We start from the raw sequence: 12,521 nt of genomic DNA, 5'->3' as shown, positions 1-12,521 counted from the left end.
AGCATATGCAAGCTTCACGGGTTACGTATTAGGAGGCTTGAAGCAAACGGAAGTGAAAGGACCTCATTACTTCGCTTTTATCCACCTCATTTTCGCCTAGAATCTTCCCTAGCCCCGAGCTAGAGGTATAATGTTTAAAACTCATTCTCGAACATATCTAAAGTGGTTAATATGATTTATAACGGTTAAAATGCGGAAACCCATCTTTTGAATCTTTAAAGTTTACTAAAACTTGAATTTTGTTGGATAAAAGATCATGACTTGTGTAAAAGTTGTAGTGTTTGAATATGTTGATTATTGAGGCCCGATCTACGTTGTGGTGGCTCTGATCATCGTTTAACCCAACTTTGTTAAGATCATAGATCTTGACATAAGCTTGTTTCTATCGGTACAAGGGTTAAAAGGTGAAACTCTACCACACGAAAGACATGAACTTGTGTAAAAGTATTTTGACTTGTAAAATAGTATTTAAAACTAGCGGATCTACGGATCTGCAAGTGGTATATTCGTAGAACCAAGTGTCGAGAAAATCATGTTTTATAAAAGTCGTATGACACACTAACAAATATGATTTTTACAAACTACAAGTGTATAAACACTTGTGAAACGAAAGATCCGACAAAGTAACAATTTTTATAAAAGTTGTCGGGAAGTTGTAAAGAATGATTTATTCTAAAAACGGGGTTTTTACAAGATTAAACTATTTTACACATAGATCCACCAAATATAAGGAGATCTACACTATAGTTTCCGGAATAACTACAAGTTCATGTAATAATGCGATTTACATACTAATCGGCAAGTTTGGTGTGTTGAGATTAGTTTGATGTGTCGGAAATTGATTGATTGAATCAAGAAATTGTTGAAGTGATTTTGTAAAAGAAAATGATACGCTTGAAAGCGTGGCCACCTCCAGTTACAGGGGAAACTCTGGCGAAATTTTTCTAAAAATATAACACTTAGAATTATTTACAAGTGTTAAACTATTTTGAGATGTTTTCAAAATATATTTCGCCATGACTTTATTTATTAAATAATCGGAGGTGGGATTTTCACAAAAACTAAACGTGATAAATATTTATTCGATAAATATACTTTTCACCACACTGTTTATGATTATTTTGTGAAAATATATAAATACTATTTTTAGAGTAAAAATAATATTTACAAACGTTGACGAACCCAAAATAATACAAACGCTTACACGACGAACATATAAGTTACACCGGTAATTATTATTACCACTTAATCGTTAAAACGTAACTTACGCTTTATACGGAAATATTCATAAACGCGTATTTTTGTCAACGTATTATTTTGGAAAGTATTAAGTGAAGAGAAAATATAATATTTTTGAGAAAAATATTTATATTTTGGAATGAGAAGTTAAAATATATTAAGTGGGACTTAATGATATGATACAAATACACATGTATTAAATCCCCCATCCTTGGGAAGGAAATTAATTACCAAGTATATACAAGGAACGGTTGTCTAACTGTTTCCCAAAACTTAAACTATAAAGCTAAGGCACGGCCATCCGTCTAATAGAATTAGCACATGTAGGTCGTTGCACAGCTGCCTGACATTCGGAGTACTTGGTATAGCGACGCACTGACTGTGAGTTCATGTCCCCCTTTTCTCTTAACTGTTTTCAGTTTTTCTAAACTGCGGGGGTGAAATACATGTTACAATGGTTATGATTACTTTATACATGGTATGGTTAGCGTAAGGAGGGTTACTTTTAGATCATGTGAATGGGTAGGCGGAAACTTGAGGTCATTAATCCTCAGGGTAGGACCGAGGGGCAGGAGCGGTAGATCTATTTGGGTGTAGCGAGCCCAGTCCCAGGTCCAGCATAACGGACCTTGGGATGACTTTGTTCCCGACGCATAAATTTGCTAGGTTTGAGCCTTCCTACTTGCATTTCACACATATCAATGGCCTTGCAAACCATTGGTGATCTCTTTTTCTTTATTTGCTACATACCAGGGTTTTTGATAAATACAATGGTTTATTTACTCACTTTCGCATGAACTCGCTCAACATTATTGTTGATTTTTCAACTTACATGTATTTCAGGGAATTAAAGATCTGGCACGGTATGGCATGTTTTCCGCTGCATTAGTCACCGAGGTCATCCAGGGTTTGGGGAATGTGACTCTTTCCTGGACAAGTCACAGTCCTCGAATCATGTTATGTTATGTTATGTTTAGGATTGTAATGTTTGTGGGACAAGTTTGTGGTTGATAGGGTGTTAACCCGTTAAGACAATGTTTTGTTATTTTTATTTTAATGGATAATCTTGCATATTTTAATTCATATAGCTTGTTATGATTAAGCTATGGTATTAAGAAGTCACACCAAATTAACCACGCTTCCGCAAAGCCAGGGTGTGACACACATAATCAATAAAACGCAAAATGACAGATCAATCTGCGTCCCAGATTTTATAAGCTGTTCTTAGGTCAGAAACGTAGGCATTCACCAAACATCAAAATCACAATAAAATCCATACATAGCAATCGAAAGGTGCAGATTAATATCTAGCACTCAATTAAGCGATCGCGAAACCTCCAAGTAGTTAATCGTACACAAAAATAATTAGATTCAAGAATTACATGCCGATGATGTTGACGATAGTACAAATCTGCAAGGTATCCATCGTCATCTTTGCCACCGGAGCCAAGAAGACTCTTGGCGGAAGCGGTTCTCTCTCAAGCTGATTGCTCCAATTCCCCTAAAATCCTAAAATCGAAACTAAAGATAGAGCATGATGAAGAGGGAATAAAGGAAACGTTTTCATAAATTTTGGAGAATGAATTGAATTAATTGAAAATTGATTGAGGTTTCCTAATTGAGGCACAAAATAGATGGTTTGAAAGAAAGAGCGTATGGAGGAGAAAACAAATGCCGCCCAATTCCCAATTCTCTGAATAAGTAGCACTGCCACATCATAGTCAAATAGTCAACATTATTTTGCTTTAGTATAAGAGATAGATTATAAGGCATGAACCTTTTTGCACAAATATTATTACAAAATATAAACACAAAATTTTCCAATTAGTTTCTTTTGCCATTTTGAAGGCAGGCATGAAATTAGTCATTTCATGCGGGTGAAGGATTCCAAACTTGCTCAAATCGGTAATCAAATGCATGAAAACCTTTTTTTAATAACCACCACTTGTGGTGTACCGGTAGACTCAAGCTCGATCCCCACTTATGTCATTTTGGTCATTTAAGGCAATAAAGGATTTGAGCTAAGATTTGTGCAAGGTTGTTAGTTCGAATCCCGTAGCCACCCAGGTTTTCGTCCCACCGTGTGTTGCGTCAGAGAGTTCTGCTCTTGTGGTGTCACAACGACTATCAAGTGGTAGCCGGCGGTATGGTTTCCTGAAGGACACCCAAGCCAAACTCTAAAACCAGCGTGAGCTCGGTTAAGACAACATAGTCTGTCCGGAGTATGACAACATGCCTCTCCAATTTGGGGAATGTGATGACCAAACACAAGAAAGTCGTCGTTCCCAAAAAAATAAGTACCCATGGATAGACGTTCCAAATTGCAAAATCATCAACCAATTCAACCAGAAAGTTATCTACATAACCATAAACCATGCTCTAATAACAACAAAAACCATGCTCTAATAACAACAAAAGGCTTATCCTTAAGACATAATCCTCGTCAAATTTCATCAAATCATTTACTCTATAACACTTAGGAAGAGTCATGAACGGTACATATATTATTTTAAATATCGAATTTACAATTATGCCCTTAAGTGTGAAATTGGGGCCAAACCAATTTACGATTTTCTCCCCTTTAAAATTACGATTTTCCCATCAGTTTAAAATTATGCTTTTACCTCCGGTTCAAAATGAAATTATGTTTTTGCCCTCAGTGAAAATTACACTTTTGCCCTCGGTTCAAAAATACGATTTTGCCCCCTTTATATTTACAGTTTCGCCATTAGTTTTGTTTTCTTCCTCTCATGTAAGTTAAGATTTTGCCCTCAATTTAAATTTACATTTTTGTCATCGGTTTTGTTTGCTTTAAATTAAGATTTTGCCCCGCTTTAAAATTATGATTTTGCCATCAGTTTAAAATTACGTTTTTCATTTTTGTCATCGGTTTTGTTTGCTTTCCCAGTCAAATTACGATTTTTCCCCGCTTTAAAATTGTGATTTTGCCATCAGTTTAAAATTACGTTTTTACCTCCAGTTCAAAATAAAATTATGCTTTTGCCCCCAGTGAAAAATTACAATTTTGCCCTTGGTTCAAATTTACGATTTTGACCCGTTTAAATTGACAGTTTTGCCATTAGTTTTGTTTTCTTCCTAAAAGGTAAATTACAATTTTGCCCTCAATTTAAATTTACATTTTTGTTATTGGTTTTGTTTGCTTTCCCAGTCAAATTACGATTTTGCCCCTAGTGTGTAAGTACAGACACAAGATGGGGGCATAGTGCGAGGAAACTGCCTGGAACTCCCCTATTGCCTCAACCAATTTACGATTTTATCCCCGCTTTAAAATTACGATTTTGCCATCAGTTCAAAATTACGTTTTTACCCCGAGTTCAAAATAAAATTATGCTTTTGTGGACAACTCAAATTTACAATTTTGCCCTCGTTTTAAAATTACGATTTTGCCCCCTTTAAATTTACAGTTTTGCAATTAGTTTTGTTTTTCTCCTTCCAGCAAAATTACAATTTTGCCCTCCATTTAAATTTACATTTTTGCCATCGTTTTTCTTTGCTTTGCTGTTTCTTTTCTTTTTTTGTCCTTTTCCGCTTTATCTATATATATTATACTTATTATTGCGCGAAACTATTAAGAAAAACTTTCGCAATTCAGTTGGTTGTATGAACATTCAAATATAGTGAGTGTCTCGGGTTCGAAGCCCTTCATGGGAAATAAATTCTTTTATTACCTACTGCTAAATAAAAGTTTGAGTATTTATTATTCTTAATAATATTTTCCGTGATTTATTCCTTCTTTTTTTCACTTTTACGTTGTTGTCTCTGCTTCTAATTTTTTTAATTTTTATAACCAACCGGTATGGTATCGGTATTTACGGGTAAAACATCGGTAATTAACGAACTGGACGGATATCGTGCTTATCCCGTTACAAAACATAACGAATCGATAACGTTCGAATTCCCCGCCGCGCAGCGCGGAGAATTTCACTAGTTTTCGAACGTTTATTAAGTTCTATACATTTTAATTTTCATTTTTTCACCCGGAAACAATCTAGATTTAAAGGAGTTAACTGATGTGGGGGTTTAACCATAGGGTATCCAAATCTTAGGCTCGTAATAAGACAAAACTCTTTGGGCCCGAATACGAACGTGTATTGGCAAAACTGATAATTAATACCATCTTTTGGGTTAGTAGTAGGGAGACGCAAGTAGTATTATGCTCCCACAAATCATACACTTAACATCTAGTCATTAACTTCAATCAATTTATATAGCCTTACAAAGAGCAACCATGACTACGAAAAACCTAACAGGTTGACGCTAACAAACTACCACAATCTCGGGCTAACTCAAACACTAATTCAAAAACAAAAACTACATGTGCATGTCAAATCCAATAAAAAGAACAGAAGTAACAACTTCAAGAATAAAGGAAATAATTATATGTAATCCAATAAATTGGATACTATCTGCAGTCACCCAAGCATATCCTCCATTACCCCGATTTATTCCCAATGAATATTTGTTTCGAGGCTACAATCCTTAGAACGTTGGGATCATTAACACCTGTGTAAAACCCTATTATTAGAACTGCATGTGTCTCACATTTGAATGGGAAAGCAAACCATAAACTAGATATTTAACATCTTAGGCCGAGTATATATGAACCGATACACGAGATTCTTGTAATTATTGATTGTCGACCATAAATTAAGTCTTTTCCTGTACCATATTTCATAAAAGTTGTATCTGACAACATTTAGTTTTACCGGGTACAAATATCTCTCGCACAATTGAAAAAATATTTCTCTGTGGCCTGGGATCAGGAATATACCAGTTATCTTGTGGCAATTGCTTCAGCCCATTTTATGACCATTCTTTACCGGATGTGGAAGCCCGAACAATATAAGAATTTGATTGTCTCTCCACAACAAATAATCAATAAAGGCATTTGCAGTGTAACCGGTCTTGCACCACATCTAACTAGTCCGAATGGTTTGGGCCACTTATTTTTGGCTATGTTTGTCATCTTAGTCGTGGAAACCGGTTTGGTGGACCCAAGCCGGTTTGTTTGTACACCTCTAGTTTGTAACACGTATTTGACAACAGGAAATCATTGTTTTCTCTTATGATAGAAAAGAGCATATGAACCAATGTTTTGAAAACCAGATCGGACCGGGGGTCTGACTAGTACAGTTTAACTTATTAGATCGGTTTTTGAGTCGAACCGGTCGGTTGGACTGAGAACCAGAGGTTGGACGGAAAAATTGGGTGGTCGAACTGGATTTTTTAGGGGCGGAACCGGATTTTGTTTATATTTTTTCAATTGTACCATATTTATTTTTATTATATGTATGTCATAATCCGGTTCTTACATGAGAACTTGGTTCGGACCAGTGGACCGGTAATGACTATAAACATTGATACGGACAACAAACTCTTGAACTAGAACTAAAATTTTATTCCTCAAGGTTAAAGAGGAGACATTTTTTAAAAGAAAAAGACAAAAACATGCAAACGGGATTAACTAGAATCGAAGTTGTTTTGAGAAATGTAGAAAAAGATAACTGGAGAGAAAAAAAAGGACCACCCATCGACGCTCAAGTCAGTATTGGACTCGTCGTTGATAAGCTTAAGCATGGTAGAAGAAGAGAATCTATCTTGGAGGTGAAGTGCCCCTTATATAAGGAACTTTTAAGTTAAAGCTTTGATGTGCCTTTGTATGTTAGGCACAAACCCATTGGGCTAAGCCTATTTTAGGACAATCCACAACATTTATCATAGATTAAATTACAAGTTTTGTCCTTTATGTTTACACCAAATTGCATGCGCTGTCCTTTACACAAAAGTTAACGAGTTTTGTCCTTAACGTTTCAAAATCCTGCACGTTATGTCCTTTGGCCCTGACTCAGTCAGATTTTTTGGTTAAATATGGTCATGTGCCTTGCACATGAGGGTATTCTTGTCATTTCATCTATATGTATATTCACCTTCTTCGACCACCACCACCACAACCTTCCACCATCAAATCTAATCTGGAAAAAAAATATGCAGTGCTGCAATTTCGTCTCTATAAACGAACACGAATCATCATTAGCAGCAAATGATAGAGAATACAATAAAAATCAGAGAATACAATAAAAATCAAATTATTTGTAAATTAATCTATTTAATTAAATGTTAAATAAATATGTACAAATTATTAAGAATAAAGATCAGATCAAAAATTAAATTGTTTGCAAATTGGTTTATAGATCTGAATCACACAGTGCAATGTCTAATTAAAGTCTCTCTTTATCTCTCTCTCTCTTAAACATTAAACTCCATTTGCATCACACAAAATTCAGAATCAGTTGTTCATCTTATTTGGTGAGGAAGATAAAACAATCGATGATACCACTACCAAATCCCATTTGCCTCTTGTTAGAACATAACCAGATCAACAAGTTCAAGTAATCTTGAAGATCTAAGAACAGGAATAGAACCAAGCAGTGAATTCTTGTTCTTTTATAGACCACCACTTCAACCACCATCCACACCGGTGCAAACACCATTCTCTCTACCAATATCCACACCGCCATAGACCACCGCTTCAACCACACACCCGTTCAGATCCACAACCGCTGGCGTTCACGACAATTCACCACATGTTTGATGTTGCAGATGTCGCAGAATAACGAAGGAGATAAAGAGGAATTTGGCCACCGAGAAGCCATTGTTGTTGATGTTGCAGAAGAATGGTTAGGTGGGGAGAGGATTTTGTGGAACAATGAAGGAGATGAAGAGGAAATTAGGGATGCTTGTAGGATATTAATATTTTCTTTAAATGTTTTGTTTTATTTTTTAGAGAAAAGTGTCCGGCTAGTCCCTGTGGTTTGCCCATTTTTCACCTTTAGTCCCTAACTTTCTAAAATTGCAACTATAGTCCCCAACTTTTGCAATTTCGTTACGTATAGTCCCTAGCGCGGATAGACGTTAGTTTTCTTAGTTAAGTGGGTGTGAAATTACTAAATTACCCTTAATATAAAACAAAATAAAACATTATAAAAGGTGGTCCACCAATCTCATCTTCATTACCCCCAACCCAACCCAGCCCCTCCTTTCCACCGTGAATCACCCTTTCACCACTACATTCCGCCTCTAATCACCCGATCCTCACCATCCTTCATCACCTTTACCGTTTCTATTTCTTGTTGTTCACGGTAAGTGTTAATCAGGGTATAGATCTTGTGTTTTCCGAGTTCATAGCTATGGTTTCATTTTATCTGATGGGTGAAAAGAAGAAAACGCCACCACCTAAGCCTCCCCAAGTCCATTTCTTAAGATCTGCTCAGAAAAAAAAAAGATTAACTACATAGTAAGGAAGTGGATCTGAATGGATTGTGTGAAAAGATAGAGATTCGTGGTATGTATCGATGTAAATTTACATCCAAGAGATCATTGCAATCAAGTTTAATATGCACCTGAGAAATTCAATTCATTTAAAGAAATGTCAAGGTGCAAAATTTGTACACAAACCATAATGCTGAAGTGAAACATAGTAAGTATAACTGGCCGAGAAGATGATTTAAAACAATTTGAGGAAACAAAGTAAATTGACTAACAACGTCAACCAGAGAAGATGATTTGTGTGATCGTCCTTCAACCGGCTAACATCCTCCTTCACTGGAGCCGTTACCGAACATCACCATGAGGGTGGGTTGGAGTGACGATGAAAAGAATGGTGGGCCCCACTTGATTAGAATATATTTCTTTTTACATTTAAATTATTTTTTTTAATAATAAGGGCATTTTAGTAATTTCACATCCACTTAACACCAAAAACTAACCCCCATCCACGCTGGGGACTATCCGGGAACGAAATTGCAAAAGTTAGGGACTAAAGGTGAAAAATGGGTAAACCACAGGGACTATCCGGGCATTTTTCTCTATTTTTTAAATAATATTAAATAAATATGTAAAAGACTAAAATAACCTTGAGTGACCTGATTTATCCAAAAACTTTAACTGGGTTAGGGCCAAAGGATATAACGTGCAAGATTTTGAAACATTAAGTACATAACTCGTCAAGTTTTGCGCCAAAGGACACCGCCTGCAATTTGGTATATAGATAAAGGACAAAACCTGTAATTTACTCTTTATCATATCTGCTAATACATGAAGGTTTTGTGGGATTAGTTGCTTTACCCGCCTCTATAATTGGTTTCAAAATGATGCAACTTAATAGGCATATTTTGGTTGTGGTCTGGAATCTACTGAAGCAATAAATAACATTGTGTATTAAGCTAACAAATGTATTCACCCTACTTGTAACTAGTACCAAAAATACCGATAGTGAACCTGAACAAAATTGGTATGATACCACTACGCGTACAGGTATCAGTACCAGTATTTAAGTACGATACCTGCTTTGGTACCACTTTGTTGTTTTTATAGCACTCGTACGGATACTAAATTAGGTAAAATTGGTACAAGTACCAATATTGTATGGGTATGAAATAGGTAAAATCAGTACATATACCAATACACTAGAAGTACCAAATAGGTAAAATTGGTGGGAGTACAAATACAATGCAGGTACCAAATAGGTAAAATATATATGAATACCATAATATAATAATACGAAAATGAAGCATAATTTCAAATTTATTCATAATCAGTAAAGCATAATACTGATCAGTGCAATTTAGGCACACTTTAATTGATATTATTAATAATCTAAATGCATCGATATTGTCACAAAAATACTATATAAACAATTCTTATATTTTGTGGGGTATGAATATAAGTGTGCTATAATGATAAAATATGTTTAATAAATGTTTATTAGAAACATTTAAAGGGATTAGTGGGAGTTTACATAGGTTCATGCGAGAAAAAGAAATGAATGCAAATAATGTTCGTAAAATATTAATAGGAGAAAGTATAATGTACAAAAACCCTAATCATACTTCACATACGCGACATGGAGATTTGAACGCGTGGCACGGATTAAAATTTCTCATTAAGGACAAATTAGACATGTTTAATTCTTGACCCAGAGTATTTCAGGCATTTACTAACATCAAGAGATTTATGCGAGTTCGTTATCTCCTGCATCCCGGTAATTACGATTTCAAATATTTTCCATTTTTCAAATATCAAATTAGCGGTTATAGGTGTGCGATTAGGGTTACTATCACTTATTGTTCGAAATGGATCCACAGAGCAGTAACGCACGAAACCCAGACGATGTTGAATTTGAAGATGCTGAATTCCATGCCGTTCATGATGCTGATGAGCATTTGAGGAATCCGACATCAGACAACCAAGTTCTATTTGACGATCAGACCAGTAAGTTGTCAATTAATCTTTTTAATTTTCCAGAAATCAACGAAATTATTGTTATATGATGCTTTGTATTTGATCGTGCGTCATGATTTGATAATTAGTTTTTTCAGATGAATGTGTCATAAGTCACGCATGTTCATAAGCTATATAGTGTAGGAGACCTGTGTAATTCAATCAAACAAGCGTTATTATTATGAATTACAAAGTCTGCGTTATTTTTTAGATTGTCATGCGTGATTTTGTTTTGTATGCGTGATTTTTTTATTTTATTTTCTAGATTAGCGACTGTGTTTTTTTGGTCTAGAGCTCATGTTTTTTTTTGTTATTTCAAAAATGTGCAGATGAAAGATTTTATATTCTTGTGTTCCTGTTATAGGAATGGAATTCACTTCCCTAGAGCAAGCATATGTGTTTTATCAGACATATGCCAAGAAGTCAGGGTTCTCTGCTCGAAAAGGAGGTGAACACCATGTTGGTGGTATTATCAAGACTAAATACTTTGTGTGTTCAGAGGAGGGGCATAAACCTATGGCTTTTGATGATCCTTATTCGAAGTTATCTAAGCCATATAAAAGGATGAACAAGCTAACTATTCGAACCGGGTGTAAAGCTCAAATTAAGCTTTGTTCGACGGATGGGATGTTGTATAAGGTTGATAAGTTTGTTCAAGCGCATAATCATTCATTCGTGTGCCCCCAAGATATGCATTTATTACCGGCTTATAGGCATCTGTCCGAAACACAAGAAGAGATGATATGGGATCTTGGTACATTGAATTTTGGGCCAGTGAAAGCGTTCAATATAATGAGACAGATACGGTGGTTTTGAAAATGTTGGCGCAACTAAAGACGACTGCAAGAATTTTAGAGCTAGGATACATAGCTATATAGGAGAGTATGATGCAAATATGGTTATAAATAGGTTGACCGATAAAAAGCAGTTTATGGTTGATTATTCATTTGTACATTCTGTCGATGAAAGCAAGCGATTAACTGGCCTGTTCTGGGCTGATGGTTTGTGCAAACGTAACTATGCTGAGTTTGGAGACGTCATATCGTTTGATGCTACATTCAAAACCAACAAGTTAGTATTCACTTTAATGTTTTAATTTTTTTTTGTATAATTTTGTTGTTTTTTTATTCAATTTATTTCATCTTTGAAGGTATAAAATGGTTTTTGTACCCTTTACTGGTATTGATAACCACTGTCGAAATGTGACGCTTGGAGCCGGGTTGCTAGCTTCCGAAAGTATTGAATCATACAAATGGCTGTTACAATCATTTTTGGACTCATTTGGTAAGCAGCCGAAGGTTGTCGTCACTGATCAGGACCCGGAGATGAAACAAGCTATCGAGGTGGTGTTCGATAAGAGTAGGCACAGATTATGTATGTGGCACATAATGAAGAAAGTTGCCGATAAGGTTTATTTCCAACACTCAGTTTTTTTATATGCACTTTGTACAAAAAGTTGATCATGCATTATTATTTCCTACACTCATTTAGTTATTAAGATTTCTGATTTTTGTTCATTCCTATCCTTTGTTTTAATAGGTGGGACTGAGTTGTGTAACAACGAAGACTTCAAAAGACGTATGTGTGACATTGTATGGACTGATTCGATTGCGCCATAAACGTTTGAGAGAGAATGGAAACTGATAATGATTGAATTCGGTCTAACCGAGAATAAATGGATTGAGTAATCTGCCGCCATTTGTTTGTTTTTTCATAGCTTTTGCAACTAATGTATGAGTAATTTTGTTGGTGTCCGGCCACTGGTTTTTGAACTCATCAATAGTTGTTTCGGCCCATTGAGTAGCAGTATTTTTTTCAACTATCGCTCCTTTCCGAGGCTTATTTTTTCCCCGTACTATAACATGCCCTTTTGGAATACCAAACACATCATGTACTGAATCTCGTGTGATTTCTATCTTATGATTTCCTATGTTTAGTGTGCTGTATTGCTCGTCATAGTTTCGTACGAGCCAATAACCTAG

The 12,521-nt window shown here is 35.5% G+C and overlaps 1 protein-coding gene across 1 annotated transcript; it reads left to right on the top strand.

The window, feature by feature from the left end:
* The first annotated feature begins 10,391 nt into the window (after positions 1 to 10,391).
* LOC110934086 (protein FAR1-RELATED SEQUENCE 5-like) lies at positions 10,392 to 12,183 on the top strand. Its single transcript, XM_022177279.1, has 5 exons — positions 10,392 to 10,530; positions 10,904 to 11,345; positions 11,449 to 11,610; positions 11,690 to 11,948; positions 12,079 to 12,183. Exons 1-5 carry the CDS (start codon positions 10,392 to 10,394, stop codon positions 12,181 to 12,183), a joined length of 1,107 nt encoding a protein of 368 aa, XP_022032971.1.
* The last annotated feature ends 338 nt before the right edge of the window (positions 12,184 to 12,521 follow it).

The sequence above is a fragment of the Helianthus annuus genome, chromosome 4, assembly GCF_002127325.2.
Source record: "Helianthus annuus cultivar XRQ/B chromosome 4, HanXRQr2.0-SUNRISE, whole genome shotgun sequence".
Taxonomy (NCBI): domain Eukaryota; kingdom Viridiplantae; phylum Streptophyta; class Magnoliopsida; order Asterales; family Asteraceae; genus Helianthus; species Helianthus annuus.
Note: the sequence above shows the minus strand (reverse complement) of the source record. Positions and strands in the feature narration are given on the sequence as shown.

Excerpts from the sequence above, each read along its gene's own strand:
- LOC110934086 (XM_022177279.1), top strand. The coding sequence starts at position 10,392 with ATGGATCCACAGAGCAGTAACGCACGAAACCCAGACGATGTTGAATTT. Across the intron at positions 10,531-10,903 it reads TCTATTTGACGATCAGACCA|GAATGGAATTCACTTCCCTA; the intron begins GTAAGTTGTCAA and ends TTCCTGTTATAG. Across the intron at positions 11,346-11,448 it reads AATATAATGAGACAGATACG|GTTGACCGATAAAAAGCAGT; the intron begins GTGGTTTTGAAA and ends GGTTATAAATAG.